The 19,358-nt window shown below is 37.7% G+C and overlaps 1 protein-coding gene across 4 annotated transcripts in view; it reads right to left on the reverse strand.

Annotated features, from left to right (window-relative positions):
- KIZ (kizuna centrosomal protein) overlaps nucleotides 1-19,358 on the reverse strand; it is a 111,978-nt gene that overhangs the window by 68,413 nt on the left and 24,207 nt on the right. For all 4 annotated transcript variants that reach the window (XR_003793125.1, XR_003793126.1, XM_029220511.1 and 1 more), the window contains exon 5: nucleotides 184-829. Coding sequence is in view for 2 of the 4 variants with exons in the window: in XM_029220511.1 (XP_029076344.1) it covers nucleotides 184-829 (646 nt within the window). In the remaining 2 variants the exon portion in view is untranslated. The remainder of the gene's footprint in view (nucleotides 1-183; nucleotides 830-19,358) is intronic.

The following is a 19,358-nucleotide window of genomic DNA, read 5'->3' on the forward strand; positions in this document are numbered from 1 at the left end:
CGCAAAAATATTTCCATGTACCTAGTTAAGAACTCATTAGAATGGAATTTGTTGGCAAAGTCACTACTTTGTTTTTTGACAGATACAATTAGACAGTATTTTGTATTCTTACATAAGACCATCACCACCCAAAAAACTAAATACCAACAAAAATCAGCAAACCATTTCAGCCTCTCACCCCACCTGAGGAAGCTTCCCAGGCAGGATGCTTCTCTTGAGAACACTCGATTTCAGATGCACTGTATTCTGAGCCTGATGGCAGAGAGACTGGCGGCCTGGCTCTTTCTTCCTCGACTTCAATATGCTCCCGTGTCAGTATTTCTCCCTCTGATCCCTCTGATCTGCTGGAACTGTCACACTTTAAATCAGTGGTTCTGTTCTCTGGACTTAATCTCTCCTGTAATGGGGAATGGAGTTCGGCAGACTTTCTGCCTTCAGATAAATTACTCTTGCCCTGACGTGCGTTGCTTCCTATCTCCAAGCAATGAGTTTGTTCCTCCTCAGACAACGCGCTGGCTGTGACTGTCGTTTTCTCACCCATCTGAAGAGATGTCTTTCCATCTATTCTGTCAGACTTATTTAAGCACTGTGTGTCACTATGAATTTGTACTACATAGCTGTCTGTCACATTACTGCTCCGGGCTGTCTGTTGGTGTGAATGTGGGTCAGGAATTGAAAAGTTCTTTGTGGGTTGGGGAGATTTCTGCTCTGTACTGAAATCTCCAACGCCTGAGACGGCTGACACTTGGCGGCCCATAAAGATTGTTGCTGGTTGATACAATCCTCTTGACGCGGCGGTCCCTGAGTTAATTTCTGCCGGCATTACAACCTGCACCACCAAAAGACATGAAAGTTAAACAGGTTGTGTATGAACAATGAGGTTATTTAGGTTGTTTTCAGAAATGAAATTAGGTCAGGAAGCAGGACCAATGAAAGCAACACCTACCATGTTCTATAAAACTCATGGCTTCCTACAAAATGAATGACCAAAAAACAGTACAGTCCACACTATTTAATTGTAATAACAATATTGGTTCACAAAGCAAATACGGTCAGGGAACTATGGAATCTGTATTTTTAAAAAAGAGATACATACATTGCATTGTACAGCTATGTGAATGTATTTAATGCCACTGAACTGTACACTCAAACATGGTTAAAATGGTAAATTTTCTGTTACTTATATTTTACCACAATTAAAAAAATAAACTTTGAGTTCTAACCACTTTCCACAGAGAAGTGGATTTGATGAAGCTAGAGAGGTACTTGAACAAAAAAACCGGGGGCATATAAAGGACTATTGGGGGTTTCAAAACTCTATTTCTAGTAGTGTGGGTAATATTAAAAAACTTCCAACAATCACATATTCAAGGCTGCATTAAAATATAACGCATATGTGCAAAATAATCTAATTTCCTGTCAAATTGAAAATAATAGCAGTTTTTTTCTGAACAACTTCAAGTAATTTTAAAGACATTTAAAGCAATTTAAATTCACTGGCATGTCTATGGGGAGTATGAGCACTGTCTCTTCCTTAAAAAGAGAGAGAGGAGGGGATGAGGGTGGGATGGGAAAGAGAAACAGAAGCAACTGGTTCAGCGGCTTGATCAAGGACACACAATGGGAAGCAGAACTGGAAGTAACAATCATAAAGCCTTGAAGAAGTTAAGTGTTTTTCTTCCAAAGGGACCAAAGCACCTCCACATACATAATAGCATTTAGTCCACAGAGCACTATAGGTTGATGGGGAGATGCATCTGCACCCCTCCTCTGCAGATGGAAAAACTGAGGCCAAAATTTTCAGAGAAAATATCATTCACATAGCTGAAACAGAGTCTAGGTCTTACTTCCCTTCAAACATACTGTCTCTTCTATTTCTAAAGATAAAACAAACAACTTTGAAGCAAAAACAAATGAAAAGGGATGTCAGAGAAATGGCGGAATAAGGACCTCTCAAAATGCTCTGTAAAAGAAACAATAACAGTGGAAAACATCTTCAGAATAACTTTTCAGAGCTCTGGAAATTAACCAAAGGCTTGCAGCAATCTGAGGAACATTTATTCAAGAAAAGTAACTGAATCTTGGCAGGAACAGCAGTACTTCACAGTGTTTTAACTTGCCCTATTCGCATTTCCCCCTCCTCCAGTCTGCAGTAACCTTGAAAATCAGCAGCCTGTAATCACAGCCTGTAAACCAGCACCCTTATAGAGACTGAAAGGAGTAGAAAAGGACTGGAACTCTTTCAAAGCCCCATTCCCAGAGAACTGACATTATTTGACCTGTCTAGTAGCTCCCTGGAAGACCACCCTCACAAGACTGTCTTTATTTGACCTGACTTGGAGCTGACTTTCCCTGGGGGTTATTTTTCAAAAATAAGCAGAGGCAAATGTTTAACATCAAGGCTGCCTAAGGCAGTGGATAACAGTTGGGCAAACAATCGGCTAACTAAAATAACTTAAAAGGAAAAGTTGGTGAATGAGCTGTCCACAGGGGGCTTTGAAAAGCTCCAGCATATTCCTGGAAACCTAGACTGTGGGCATGCTCACTAAAAGTCCTGAGGGGGCGTTGGTTCTGGAAGGAGAGAGATTTGCGGCCTGGGCATGCGCAGTGCAGTTTGCTGCCCGGGCTGTCCGGCTCCGGCCGTGGCGGTTCCACACCAGCACGACTTCGGTGCCGGACCCAGTTTCCCGCCACCTGACCATGCTTCTGGGAGACGCCCCACCTCACTGTCACTCGAAGTTTTGTGGGGGTCAGGCGTCCAAGAGGATTGAGGTTTGCTTGATACGTGGCGTGTGCGAGACTCCTGAGGACGACTCCAGAACCATGGGACTCCGGCATCCAGGTCATTGAGATTCCACATATAAGTGACATCATATGATATCTGTCTTTGTCTGACTTACTTAATGAACTTTTAATGAACAGCATCCATGTGGCTGACAGGGTCTCGGTGCTCAGGCCGGGTGTCAGGCCTGAGCCTCTGAGGTGGGAGAGCCAAGTTTAGGACACTGGACCACCAGAGACCTCCCAGCCCCACGTAATATCAATCGGTGAGAGCTCTCCCAGAGATCTCCATCTCAACGCTAAGACCCAGCTCCACTTAACCACCAGCAAGCTCCAGTGCTGGATACCCCATGCCAAACAATTAGCAAGACAGGAACATAGCCCCACCCATTAGCAGAGAGGCCGCCTAAAATCATAATAAGTTCACAGATCCTCCAAAACACACAACCGGATGCGGTCCTGACCACCAGAAAGATAAGAATCAGCCTCATCCACCAGAACACAGGCACAAGTCTCCTCCACCAGGAAGCCTACACAACCTACTGAACCAACCTTAGCCACTGGGGGCAGACACCAAAAACAACAGGAACTATGGACCCGCAGCCTGAGAAAAGGAGACCCCAAACACAGTAAGTTAAGCAAAATAAGACGACAGAGAAGTATACAGCAGATGAAGGCGTAAGGTAAAAACCCCACCAGACCAAACAAGTGAAGAGGAAACAGGCAGTCTACCTGAAAAATGATTCAGAGTAAAGATAGTAAAGATGATCCGAACTCTTGGAAATACAATGAAAAAAATACAAGAAACGTTTAACAAGGACACAGAAGAACGAAAGAGCAAACAATGATGAACAACACAATAAATGAAACTAAAAATTCTCTATAAGGAATCAACAACAGAATAACTGGGGCAGAAGAACGGATAAGTGACCTGGAAGATAAAATAGCGGAAATAACTACCACAGAGCAGAATAAAGAATAAAGAATGAAAAGAATCTCAGAGACCTCTGGGACAACATTACATGCACCAACATTCAACTTATAGGGGTCCCAGAAGAAGAAGAGAAAAAGAAAGGGAATGAGAAAACATTTGAAGAGATTATGGTTGAAAACTTCCCTAATATGGGAAAGGAAACAGTCAATCAAGTACAGGAAGCAGAGAGTCCCATACAGGATAAATCCAAGGAGAAACATGCCAAGCCACATATTAATCAAACAATCAAAAATTAAATACAAAGAAAAAATATTAAAAGCAGCAAGGGAAAAACAACAAATAACACACAAGGGAATCCCCATAAGGTTAACAGCTGATCTTTCAGCAGAAACTCTGCAAACCAGAAGGGACTGGCAGGACATATTTAAAGTGATGAAAGACAAAAACCTACAACCAAGATTACTCTACACAGCAAGGATCTCATACAGATTCGATGGAGAAATTAAAAGCTGTACAGACAAGCAAATGTTGAGAATTCAGCACCGCCAAACCAGCTTTACAACAAATGCTAAAGGAACTTCTCTAGGCAGGAAACACAAGAGAAGGAAAAGACCTACAATAACAAACCCAAAACAATTAAGAAAATGGTAATAGGAACATACATATCGATAGTTACCTTAAATGTAAATGGATTAAATGCTTCAACCAAAAGACACAGACTGGCTGAATGGATACAGAAACAAGACCCATATATATATGCTGTCTGCAAGAGACCCACTTCAGACCTAGGGCACATACAGACTGAAAGTGAGGGGATGGAAAAAGATATTCCATGCAAACAGAAATCAAAAGAAGGCTGCAGTAGCAATTCTCATATCAGACAAAATAGACTTTAAAACAAAGACTATTACAAGAGACAAAGAAGGACAGTACATAATGATTAAGGGATCGATCCAAGAAGAAGATATAACAATTGTAAATATTTATGCACCCAACACAGGAGCACCTCAATACATAAGGTAAATGCTAACAGCCATAAAAGGGGAAATCGACAGTAATGCAAAAATAGTAGGGGACTTTAACACCCCACTTTCACCAATGGACAGATCATCCAAAATGAAAATAAATAAGGAAACATAAGTTTTAAATGCCACACTAAACAAGATGGACTTAACTGATATAGGACATTCCATCCCAAAACAACAGAATATACTTTGTTTTGAAGTGCTCATGGAACATTCTCCAGGATACATCATATCTTGGGTCACAAATCAAGCCTTGGTAAATTTAAGAAAATAGAAATTGTATCAAGTATCTTTTCCGACCACAATGCTATGACTACATATCAATTACAGGAAAAAATCTGTGAAAAAAAAGCAAACACATGGAGGCTAAACAATACACTACTAAATAACCAAGAGATCACTGAAGAAATCAAAGAGGAAATCAAAAAATACCTAGAAACAAATGACAATGAAAACATGATGACCCAAAACCTATGGGATGCAGCAAAAGCAGTTCTAAGAGGGAAGTTTATAGCAATACAATCCTACCTCAAGAAACAAGAAACATCTCAAATAAACAATCTAACCTTACACCTAAAGCAGTTAGAGAGAGAAGAGCAAAAAACACCCCAAAGTTAGCAGAAGGAAACAAATCATAAAGATCAGATCAGAAATAAAAGGAAATGAAGGAAACAAGAGCAAGGATCAACAAAGCTAAAAGCTGGTTCTCTGAGAAGATAAACACAACTGATAAACCATTAGCCAGACTCATCAAGAAAAAAAGGGAGAAGACTCAAATCAACAGTTAGAAAAGAAAAAGGAGAACAACTGACACTGCAGAAATACAAAAGATCATTGGAGATTACTATAAGCAACTATATGCCAATAAAATGGACAACCTGGAAGAAATGAACAAACTCTTAGAAAAGCACAACTTTCTGAGACTGAACCAGGAAGAAATAGAAAATATAAACAGACCAATCACAAGCACTGAAATTTAAACTGTGATTAAAAATCTTCCAACAAACAGAACCCCAGGACCAGATGGCTTCACAGGCAAATTCTATCAAACATTTAGAGAAAAACTAACACCTATCCTTCTCAAACTCTTCCAAAATATAGAAGATGTAGGAACACTCCCAAACTCATTCTATGAGGCCACCATCTCCCTGATACCAAAACCAGACGAATATGTCACAAAAAAGGAAAACTATAGGCCAATATCACTGATGAACACAGATGCAAAAATCCTCAACAAAACACTAGCAAACAGAATCCAACAGCACATTAAAAGGGTCATACACCATGATCAAGTGGGGTTTATCCCAGGAACACAAGAATTCTTCAATATATGCAAATCAATCAATGTATATACACCACATTAACAAACTGAAGGATAAAAACTGTATGATAATCTCAATAGATGCACAAAAAGCTTTCAACAAAATTCAACACCCATTTATGATAAAAGCTCTTGAGAAAGTAGGCATAGATGGAACGTACCTCAACATAATAAAGGCCACATATGACAAACCCACAGCCAATATCGTTCTCAATGGTGAAAAACTGAAACCATTTTCACTAAGATCAGAAACAAGACAAGGTTGCCCACATTCACCACTATTATTCAATATAATTTTGGAAGTTTTAGCCACAGCAATCAGAGAAGAAAAAGAAATAAAAGGAATCCAAATTGGAAAAGAAAAAGTAAAACTGTCACTGTTTGCAGATGACATGATACTATACATAGAGAATCCTAAAGATGCTAAGATGCTACCAGAAAACTACTAGAGCTAATCAATGAATTTGGTAAAGTAGCAGGATACAAAATTAATGCACAGAAATCTCTTGCATTCCTATACACTAATGATATCTGAAAGGAATGATATCTGAAATATCTGAAAGAGAAATTAAAGAAATACTCCCATTTACCACTGCAACAAAAAGAATAAATACCTAGGAATAAACCTACCTAAGGAGACAAAAGACCGGTATGCACAAAACTATAAGACAGTGATGAAAGAAATTAAAGATGATACAAACAGAGAGATATACTATGTTCTTGGATTGGAAGAATCAACATTGTGAAAATGACTGTACTACACAAAGCAATCTACAGATTCAAGGCAATCCCTATCAAACTACCATTTTTCACAGAAGTAGAACAAAAAATTTCACAATTTGTATGGAAACACAAAAGACCACAAATAGCCAAAGCAATCCTGAGGAAGAAAAACGGAGCTGGAGCACTCAGGTTCTTTGACTTCAGACTATACTACAAAGCTACAGTAATCAAGACAGTATGGTACTGGCACAAAAACAGAAATACAGATCAATGGAACAGGATAGAAAGCCCAGAGGTAAACCCACGCACATATGGTCACCTTATCTTTGATAAAGAAGGCAAGAATATACAGCGAAGAAAAGACAGCCTCTTCAGTAAGTGGTGCTGGGAAAACTGGACAGCTACATGTGGAAGAATGAAATTACAACACCCCGTAATACCATACACAAAAATAAACTCAAAATGGATTAAAGCCCTAAATGCAAGGCCAGACACTATAAAACTCTTAGAGGAAAACATAGGCAGAACACTCTATGACATAAATCACAGCAAGATCCTTTTTGACCCACCTCCTAGAGAAATGGAAATAAAAACAAAAAAAAAAACAAATGGGACCTAATGAAACTTAAAAGCTTTTCCACAGCAAAGGAAACCCTAAACAAGACGAAAAGCCAACCCTCAGAATGGGAGAAAATATTTGCAAACAAATCAACGTACAAAGGATTAATCTCCAAATTATATAAAAAGTTCATGCAGCTCAATATCAAAAAAACAAACAACCCAATCCAAAAATGGGCAGAAGACCTAAATAGACCTTTCTCCAAAGAAGATATACAGATTGCCAACAAACACATGAAAGGATGCTCAACATCACTAATCATTAGAGAAATGCAAATCAAAACTACACTGAGGTATCACCTCACACCGGTCAGAATGGCCATCATCAAAAAATCTACAAACAATAAATGTTGGAGAGGGCGTGAAGAAAAGGGAACCCTCTTGCAGTGTTGGTGGGAACGTAAATTGGTGCAGCCACTATGGAGAACAATATGGAGGTTCCTTAAGAAACTAAAAATAGAACTACCATATGACCTAGCAATCCCACTACTGGACACATGCCCTGAGAAAACCATAATTCAAAAAGAGTCATGTACCACAATGTTCATGGCAGCAGTATTTACAATAGCCAGGACATGGAAGCAACCTAAATGTCCATCGACAGATGAATGGATAAAGAAGATGTGGCACATAAATACAATGGAATATTACTCAGCCATAAAAAGAAACAAAATTGAGTTATTTGTAGTGAGGTGGATGGACCCAGAGTCTATCATACAGAATGAAGTAAGTCAGAAAGAGAAAAACAAATACCATATGCTAACACATATATATGGAATCTAAGAAAAAAAAAAAAAAAGGTTCTCATGAACCTAGGGGCAGGAGAGGAATAAAGACGCAGATGTAGAGAATGGACTTGAGGACACGGGGAGGGGGAAGGGTAAGCCGGGACGAAGTGAGAGAGTGGCATGGACATATATACACTACCAAATGTAAAATAGATAGCTAGTGGGAAGCAGCTGCATAGCACAGGAAGATTAGCTCAGTGCTTTGTGACCACCCAGAGGGGTGGGATAGGGAGGTTGGGAGGGAGACACAAGAGGGATGGGATATATGTGTACGTATAGCTGATTCGCTTTGTTATACAGCAGAAACTAACACAACATTGTAAAACAATTATACTCCAATAAAGATGTTAAAAAAAAAAAAAGAAAAGTCCTGAGAAGGGCCTAAGCTGTCACCTCAGGCTTACCTTTCAAGGTAAGCTCTGGGCAAGCACTGACATGAAGGCTAAGGTGGAGCTGGAAACTGCCTGGATGAGTGCCAAAGCCCCTTGGTAAAGACTGTGAGAATTACAGGTTTCAGGCATTTGAAGAAAGCTCTGTCTAATCATTAGCTGGTTACTAAGCTAACTGAACAGAAACTTCAGTGACCACACATGACGAAGAATACAGACTTTACACAATTCAGAAAATCACTAAGCAAGCAAACAAAACAATAAACTCTAGGAAGGGGTAAATTTGACGTTCATTTTATTATTTAAAATGTCCAAAAGTTAACAAAAAATTATGAGATGTTAAAAGAAACAAGAAGGTATGATCCATAAACAGGAGGAAAAAAAGCAGTCAATAGAAACTATCCCTGAAATCCTGAGGAAAAAGGACAAAGCAGGAGACATAACCCTCCCAGGCTTCAGACAATGCTACAAAGCTACGGTAATCAAAATGGCCTGGTATTGGCACAAAAACGGACACATGGATCAATCTAACAGAATACAGAGCCTAGAAATAAACCCACACACCTAGTCAATTAATCTTCAACACAGGAGACAAGAATATACAATGGGAAAAAGCAAGTGGTGTTGGAAAAGTTGGACAGCCGCATGTAAATCAATGAAGTTAGAACACACTCTCACACCATACACAAAAATAAACTCAAAACGGCTTAAAGACTTAAACATTAAGACATGACACCATAAAACTCCTAGAAGAGAACACAGGCAAAACATTCTCTGACATAAATCCTACCAATGTTTTCTTAGGTCACTCTCCCCAGGCAATAGAAATAAAAACAAAAATAAACAAATGGGACCTAATCAAACTAACAAGCTTTTGCACAGCCATAAGGAAACCATAAACAAAATGAAAAGACAACCAATGGAATGGGAGAAAATATTTGCAAATGATGCGACTGACAAGGACTTAATTTCCAAAATATACAAACAGCTCATACAACTCAACAAAAAAACCAAACCCAGTCCAAAAATGAGCAGAAGACCTAAATAGACATTTTTCCAAAGAAGAAATACCGATGGCCAATAGGCATATGAAAAGATGCTCAATATCGCTAATTATTAGAGAAATGCAAATCAAAACTACAATGAGGTACCACCTCACACCAGTCAGAATGGCCATCATTAAAAAGTCTACAAATAACAAATGCTGGAGAGGGTGTGGAGAAAAGGGAACCCTCCTACACTGTTGGTGGGAAGGTAAGTTGGTGTAGCCACTATGGAAAACGGTATGGAGGTTCCTCAGAAAATTAAAAATAGAATTACCATATGATCCAGCAATCCCACTCCTGGGCATATATCTAGATAAAACTATAATTCAAAATGACACATGCACCCCTGTGTTCACAGCAGCACTGTTCACAATAGCCAAGACATGGAAACCATCTAAATGTCCACTGACAGATGAATGGGTAAAGAATATGTGGTACATATACACAGTGGAATACTACTCAGCCATAAAAAACAACAAAATAATGCCATTTGCAGCAACATGGATGAACCTAGAAATTATCATACTAAGTGAAGTAAATCAGACAAAGACAAATATCACATAGTCTCACTTACATGTGAAATCTAAAATATGACACAAATGAAACTACCTATGAAACAGGAACAGACTCACAGATATAGAGAATAGACTTGTGGTTGCAAAGGCAGAGGGAAGGTGGGGGAGGGATGGAGTGGGAGTTTGGGATTAGTAGATGCAAACTAGTATATATAGAATGGATAAACAACAAGGACCTACTTATAGCACAGGGAACTATATTCAGTATCCTGTAATAAACCATAATGGAAAAGAATATAAAAAAGAATGTATATATGTATAACTGAATCACTTTGCCGTACAGCAGAAATCAACACAATATTGTAAATCAACTATACTTCAATTCTAAAAAAATTTTTAAGAATAAAAATTAAAGAAATTATCCCTGAGGAAGCCCAAATGTTGGACTTACTACACAAAGGCTTTAAATTAGCTATTTTAAACGTGTTCAAAGAACTAAAGGAAATCATGTCTAAAAGAACTAAGGGAAAGTATGGGAAAAATGTCCAAATAGAGATGATTAATAAAGAGATAGAAATTATTTAAAAGACAGAACCAAACAGAAATTCTGCAGTTGAAAAGTACAGTCACCAGAATGAAAAATTCACTAGAGGGGCTCAGCAGCAGATATGAACAGGTAGAAGAAGGAATCAACATACTTAAATACATATCAATTATGATTATCTACATTGAGGAAAAGAAAGAAAAAATAATGAGCAATGAACAGAACCTCAGAGACCTGCGGGATACCACCAAGCATACCGACATATGCATAATGAAAGTCTCAGAAGGAGAAGAAAAAGAAAGACACTATAATTTTGAAGAAATCTCCCCCAAATATAATGAAGCTCAACGAAGTCCAAGTGTAATAAATTCAAAGAGATCCTCACCTAGACATATCATAATCAAACTACTGAAAGCCAAAAAGAGAGAATCTTGAAAGCAAAAACAGAGAAGTGACTCCTTACATAAAAAGGATCCTCAATAAGAGTAACAGGTGACTTATCATCAGAAACTGTGGAGGCCAGTAGGCAGTAAGATAACACAGTCAAAGCACTGAAAGAAAAAGACTATCAGCCAAGAATTCTATAGCCACCAAAATGTTACTTCAAAAACGAATGAGAGGAACTCCCCTGGTGGTCCAGTGGTTAAGACTCTGCACTTCCACTGCAGGGGGCACTGGTCGGGCAACTAAGATCCCACATGCAGTGCAGCACTGCCAAAAAAAAAAAAAAAAAAAAAAGGCGAAATTAAGGCGTTCCTCACTAAACAAAAACAGAATTTGTCACAACCATACTTTCCCTATATGGAATACTACAAGGAGTCCTTCAGGCTGAAATGAAAGGACACTACACAGTAACTCAAGTCTGCATTAAGAAATAAATAGCACTAGTTAGGGTAACTACACTGGTAAATATGTATTTAACTATGTTGGTACATATAAAAGCATAAATATATTTTTCATGTAACTCTAGTCTTGTCTTTTAAATCATATAGGAGAAAACAAGAAAACATTTTTAATCTGACAGTGCAGTACCTTGAAAAGTACAGTAGTCCAGTACAACAGCTGGCACACAGGGGCTGGCATCGAGTGAACAGGCAAGAAGAGTTACTGACTGGAGGAGGGAGAGGAGGTGGGAGATAGTAGAGCTGAAGGATCGCCAGCAATAGGAGACGGAGGGCAAGCTGCAATTTCACTCATGCCTGACGCTGATGGAACACACGTTTGCATCTTTGAAAGTTCAAAACTTGAAGGTTCGTATGTAGGGAACTTACAGTATATAGAAAACAAAGAGCAAAATGGCAGATGCAAATCCTACCTTTTTAGTAATTACATTAATTTTAAATGGATTAAATACTATAATTAAAGCCAGAGACTGGCAGAATGGATTTAAAATATGATCCAACTATATGCTGTCTAATGAGACTCATTTTAGATTCAAAGACACAAACAGGTTGAAAGCATAGGAAAGGGAAAAGATATATCAGGAGAGCCCCATGGAAAAAAAATATACTATGCAAACAGTACTGAAAGAAAGCCAAAGTGGCTATGTTAATCAGACACAATAGATTTTAAGACTCAAAACTGTAACTAGACACAGGACATTTTACAATGATAAAAGGGTCAATCTGTAAAAAAGATATAACAATTAGAAACATGTAAGTATATCTAACAACAAAGTCCTATCTGAAGCAAAACCCAACAATAATAGTTGGAGACTTAAATACTCTACATTCAATAATGGTTAAAATAACTAAATAGAAGACCAATAAGGAAACAGAGGACTTGAACCAACTATAAACCAACTAGACCTAACAGACATATAAAGAAGACTCCACCTACCAACAGTAGAATACACAGAATATATATTCTTCTTAAATGTACATGGAACATTCTACAAGACAGACCATATGTTAGGCAATAAATCAAGTCTCAATAAATTTAAATAGATTAAAATAAAAGTTCTCTGATGACAATGGAATGAAATTAGAAATCAATAAAAGAAGGAAATTTGGCAAATTCACAAATATGTAGAAATTAAATAAGAAACTCCTAAATAATTAATGGGTCAAAGAAAAAATGACCAGGGAAATTAGAAAACAGTTTGAGATAAATGAAAAGGAAAACACAAGATCCTAAAGCCTATGGGAAGAAATATTTAGAAGGAAATTCAGAGCTGGAAAAGCTTATTAGAAAGAAGAAAGAACTCAAATCAATAACCTACACTTTCATGCTAAGAAAGTAGAAAAAGAAGAGCAAATTAAATCCAAAGCAAGCAAAAGGAAGGTACTAATAAGATTAAAGCAGAAATAAATGAATTAGAAAATAGAAAAGCTGGAGACAATCGACAAAACCAAATGCTGATTCATTGAAAAGATTCACAGATTGACATACCTTTAGCTAGACTGACCAAGGAAAAAACAAGACAAATTACTAAAATCAGAAATGAAATTGGTACTTTGTTACCAACCTTACAGATATAAAAAACTAAGGGAATATTATGAATAATTGTTTGCCAACAAATTAGACAACCTAGACAAATTGGACAAATTCTTAGAAAGACACAACTACCAAAACTCACCCAAGAAGAAACAGAAAATCTGAATAGGCCTAAAACAAGTTAAGCAATTGAATTAGTAATCAAAAAATTTCCCACAAAGAAAAGCCCAGGACTAGAAGGCTTCACTGGTGAACTCTACCAGACATTTAAAGAAGGATTAATACCAATCCTTCAGAATTAATACCAATCCTTTACAAACTCTTCCAAAAACAGGCGAGGAAAAACCATTTCACAACTCATTCTATGAGGCCAGCCATAATACCAAAACAAGACAAAGACATCACAAGAAAGAAAACTACAGACCAACACTTCTTATGAATATAGTTGTAAAAATTCTCAACAAAATGTTAGCAAACCAAATTCAGCATAATATACAAGGGATTATATCCCATGACCAAGTAGGATTTTTCCCAGGAATGCAAAGTTAGTTTAACATATGAAAGTTAAGTGATATAATACATCATGTTAATAGAATAAAGAACAAATAAAAAACCCAAATTATTATCTCCACAAACACAGGAAAAGCATTAGACAAAATACAACATGTGTTTATGATTTTAAAAAACTCAGCAAACTAGGACTAGAAGGGAATTCCCTAACCTGATAAAGTGCATCTATGAAAAACCCACAGCTAACATCACAGTCAATGGTAAAAGACTGGAAGCTTTCCTTCCCTCAGATCAGAGTTAACACAAGAATGTCTGCTCTTAACACTTCTATTTAACACCATACTACAGATTCTAGCCAGGGCAGTAAGGCAAGAAAAAGAAATGAAAGGCAAACAAGATCAGCATTCTGTGTTCAAGCAACACGAGACTTAAAATTGTTGAGATGGCAATACTCCCAAATTGATTTACACAGTTAATACAAACTCCAGCAAAATCCCAGCAGGCTTTTTTGTAGAAATTGGCAAGCTAATACTAAAATTTATATGGAAATAAAGGAACCCAGAATAGCCAAAACAATTTTCTAAAGAAGCGGAAAGCTGGAAGATGCACACTTCCCAATTTCAAAACTTACTACAAAACCAGGGGTAATTTAGACTGCACTAGCATAAAAATAGACATACAGATCAATGGAACAGAACTGAGAGTCCAGAAATAAATCCATATATCTACACTCAATGGACTTTTAAAAAGACATTATTTTTAGAGCAGTTTTAGGTTCAAGGCTAGAAGGGGCTGGAATTATTTCCGTTCCTCCACGCAGGAGGCTAGCACCTTCTGGAGCTGGGTTTTTCCTTCCCTCAGGTCAGTCAAGCTCTGGCTAAACAGCTTCTCCTGAGGGCAGACCTTGTTAATAACAGAGCGTTCTGGCTCCTCTCCCCCTTCCCCTCCCTGACAGTCACTGTGAGGACCTGGGAGAACTAGGGGTAAAACTCACAAAAGTGTGGGGGGCCCCTGCGGCTGGGTCCCCCAGAGTTTCTCTCGTGGATCTGCCCACACTGAACCTTGTCAGTCACAGTTCCTGTTTCTCTGTCTGGCACTGAGTCCTGCAGAGGCGTCAGCTCTGCTCTGGGAAGCTGTCGCTCTCTCTAGTCATCTCTTGGTCTCTCCAGAGAGAGACAGCATATTGCCCTGGGACCTCGGGACAGCATATTGCCCTGTGACCTCACTTCTCTGTCAGATCTAAGAAGAGATGTTGATTTTCGGCTTGTTCAGCTTTTTACTTGTTAGGATGGAGTGGTGACTTCCAAGTTTCTTACCCGTTGGACTGGAAACTGACTACATTGTAATTTTAAGAGCTGTGTATTAACCTTTCCTATAGATGTACCATAAATTATTTAACGAGTCTTATTTTCATGGACCTTGGTTTGCTTCCCACCACCTACCCTTCCAAACCATGTGCAATAATTATCCCTGAGTGTATGACTCTCTGCACACATGTGAGTAGGACAGCCTCCTAGAACAGAAGTTGCTCCGTCAAGACTGCCTTATAGGATACCACTGTCCAAAGAGGCCATTATGTCATTATTAAGAATTTTTCATTATACCACATGGTTTAAACAGCAAAATTATATTAATCAACATTCTGATCCATCAGTATAAACAGTGTTTGTGACATAATATGTGACCTATTATCAGTAACAAAGAAGTCTTAAAACAGGCAAAAATCACCAATTACCACTACCCTAATCTAACAACTACTTTCATTTTTCCTGTACTCAAACAAAAAGTTATTTAAATAGAGGGCTCCAAGTGATGGGTTACTGTGGAGAGCTTCAGCTGGCCGTATGCTGAAGGGGACTCAGAGTATATACACAATAGTGGTCATTTAGTGAAGACTTGAGGCCAATCAGTGATCTGACTTATGAGTTTGAGGCCTTTGATTTTTCACTTTCAAGACCGATTTAGGGAGTATTAATGAACTAACTCAGAACAGGGAGTACACCGCAGCCCTAAGTACCTGTCTCTTTGTTGGTCTGCTTAAGGCCAAGATATGAAGTCAAAGGGTAGGCAGGCCTTAGAGATGAGAAAGCCCCCTGGGGAAGGACAAAGGAAGTGCCCCTGAGTTATTCCTTTCAATCAGTTCCTCTCTAACTCCTCTGACCCACTAAGAGAAGCAAAAGACTCCAGGCCCATTCCCAGGGCCAAGAACTGGAGAGAAACAACAAAATCTAAATGGTAACCTGCACAATCAACAAAAATAGCATGTACCCACGATTTAAATGCTTACAGAACTGCAGAAAGCAAAAACAGTGACCACTTCAAGATGGCACTGTTAACAAAGAGTACTTCCTGAAAACAGAAGCTACAGCTCTCTGTGACGGGAAATAGTTAAATGCCAATTTTGCCAGACTTTTTAGAATACGGAACTCTGGTCCTCAACAAGCTCTAGTAATACACTAATTAATGAGAACATTACATATTAGTGTCTATAATAAACCAATAAGTAAATTGTTTATGGTTTGCCTGATTTGTTTTATCATTCTCTCCCCGCCTACACACATGCATATGTGTATGTGTATATACATACACACCATTTTCTCCTGAACCATCTGAGGCTAACTTGGAGACACCCTGCCCCCTCCCCCTGAACACTTCAGTGTGTACTTCCTAAGCACAGAGACATTCTCTTTCACGAGCAGAGTTCAATGACCAAAATCAGGAAATTTAACATTGATGTATTTTCCATTCCACAGTCCACATTTAATTGGCACAGTAATGCATACTGCCCCTCCCCCTTCCCTCTCCCCACTGATAACCATTAGTTTGTTTTCCAGTATTTTTTGTGGCTTCTTTTACTTGGCATAACATTTTCAGGGTGTCTCCATGTTGTATCAAATATAAGTATTTCATTCTCTTTAATGGCTGAATAATATTCCATTGCATGGATATACCATATTTTGTTTATCCATTTGTCAGATGATGGACATTTGAGATGTTTCCACTTTTCAGCTGTTAAGAACACTGCTGCCATGAACATCTGTGTACAAGATTTTGTGTGGGCATATGTCTTCACCTCTCTTGAGTGTGGAGTTTTGGGGTCATATGGTAACTATGTTGTGAGTACATTGATACACAATGGTAACATTGTGAGGAACCGTGAACTGTTTTCCAAAGTGGCTACACCATTTTACATTCCCACCAGCAATTATTTAAACTTGCATAACAAAAAAGAAACCTGCAAAACTACAAGAAACCTGCAAAAACTAATTGCTGCTCGTTATAAGGCAATGCTACGTTTGAAATGGCTCAGACAGCTGTCTCTTTTTTTAAAGAATAGTCTGTCATTTTGTTTGCTTAGCAACAGGAAATAGGGTGGTCTTTAACCTTAAAATTCTGAATATTATTATGTGTCTTCTCAAAGCAGCTTCTGAGCCAGGGAAGCTGAAGAGAAAAATGCTGTGTTTCACATTATTATTGACAGTGGTATAATATTAGGAATTGAAAAGTTTTTGAGAGACAGCTGTTATTGCCAAAGGAAGGAGTATGTGTCAGTGTTTAAGGATCTGACATAATGATCAACCTTTCTATACCTTCCTATTACTTTCTGTAGTTAAGTGTTTGAGGTAAATCTGTAATCCAAGGTTTTAGTTCATTTCTTCCTTTTCCTGTCACAGTTATCCATCTGTACCTCTTAAAAAATATTGGAGAGGAGATGTTACCACTGATACCACAGAAATATAAAGGATCATAAGACTACCATAAACAACTATATGCCAACAAACTGGACAACCAACAAGAAGTGGATAAATTCAAAAAAATCTGAACAGATAAGTTACTAGTAATGAGGTAGAATCAGTAATCAAAAACTTCTCAATAAATGAAAGTCCAGGACCAGAAGGCTTCACTAGTGAATTCTACCAAACATTCAAAGAAGCATACATACCAATCCTTCTCAAACTTCTCCAAAAAAACAGAAAAGGAGGTAACTCTTCCAAACTCATTTTATGAGGTCAGTATTACCCTGATGCTAAAACCAAAGATGCCACAAGAAAAGAAAATTACAGGCCAATATTCTTGATCAACATAGATGCAAAACTCCTAAAAAATATTAGCAAACTGAATTCAACAATATTTTTTGTTGTTGTTGCTGTGCCACACGGCTTGTGGAATCTTAGTTCCCTGACTAGGGCTTAAACCCAGGCCACAGCAGTGAAAGCACCAAGTCCTAACCACTGGACAGGGAATTTCTGACAATATATTAAAAGGATCATATACCACAATCAAGTGGAATTTATTCCAGGGGTACAGGATGGTTCAGTATCTGCAAATCTGTAAATGTGATATACCACATTAAGAAAATGAAGGATAAATATCATATGATCATCTCAATAGATGTAGAAAAAATATTTGACAAAATTCAACATCCATTCATGATAAAAGTATCAACAAAGCAGGTATAGAGAGAACACACCTCGACATAATAAAAGCCATATAGGGCAAGCCCATAGCTAACATCATACTCAATGGTGAAAATGAAAGCGTTTCCTCTAAGATAGGAACAAGACAAGGATTCCCACTCTTTCCATTTTTATTCAATATAGTATTGGAAGTCTTAGCCAGTGCAATTAGGCAAGGAAAAGGAATAAAAGGCATCCACACTGGAAAGGAACAAGTAAAACTGTCACTATTTGCATATGATATGTATTATATATAGAAAACCCTTCAAGACTCAATCAAGAAACTGTTAGAACTGATAAACCAATTCAGTAACGTTACAGAAAACAAAATCAATATGCAAAAATGTTGAGTTTCTATACATGAATAATGAAATATCAGAAAGGGAAATTAACAATCCCATTCATAACTGCATAAGAAATACCTACGAATAAATATAACCAAGGAAGTGAAAGACTATATACTAAAAACTATAAGACATTAATGAAAAAAACTGAAGAAGATACAAATAAATGGAAAGACATTCTGTGCTCATGGATTAGAAGAATTAATATTGTTAAAATGTCCATACTACTCAAAGCAATCTACAGATTCAATGTAATCCCTATTAAAATTCAAATGAAATTTTTCACAGAAACAAAACAATCTTAAAATTTGTATGGAAATGCAAAAGGCCCAAATAACCAAAGCAATCTTGAGAAAGAAGAGCAAAGCTGGAGGCATCATGCTCTTTTATTTTGAAATATATTACAAAGCTACAGTAATTACAACAGTATGGTATTGGCATAAAAACAAACACATAGATCAGTGGAACAGAATAGAGACCGCAGAAATAAACCCACACATATGGTCAATTAATTTACAATAAAGGAGCCAAGAATATACAGTAGAAAAAAAAGCCTCTTCAATAAATGGTGCTGGGAAAACTAGACAGCCACATGCAAAAGAATGAAACTAGATCACCATCTAACACCATATACAAAAATTAACTCAAAATGAATTAAAGACTTGAATGTTTTACAAAATCATAAAACTCCTAGAAGAAAACATAGGTGGTAAACTCCTTGACATAAGTCCTTGGCTATGATTTTTGAATCTGATACCAAAAGCAAAAGCAACAAAAGCAAAAATAAACAAGTGAGACCAGATCAAACTAAAAAGCTTCTGCACAGAAAAGGAAACCATCAACAAAAAGGTAACCTACTGAATGGCAGGAAAGATTTGCAAATGATATATCTGATAAGGGGCCAATATCCAAAATACATAAAGAACT

The sequence above is a fragment of the Monodon monoceros genome, unplaced genomic scaffold (genome assembly GCF_005190385.1).
Source record: "Monodon monoceros isolate NGI ecotype Baffin Bay Population unplaced genomic scaffold, NGI_Narwhal_1 Super_Scaffold_13, whole genome shotgun sequence".
Classification (NCBI taxonomy): domain Eukaryota; kingdom Metazoa; phylum Chordata; class Mammalia; order Artiodactyla; family Monodontidae; genus Monodon; species Monodon monoceros.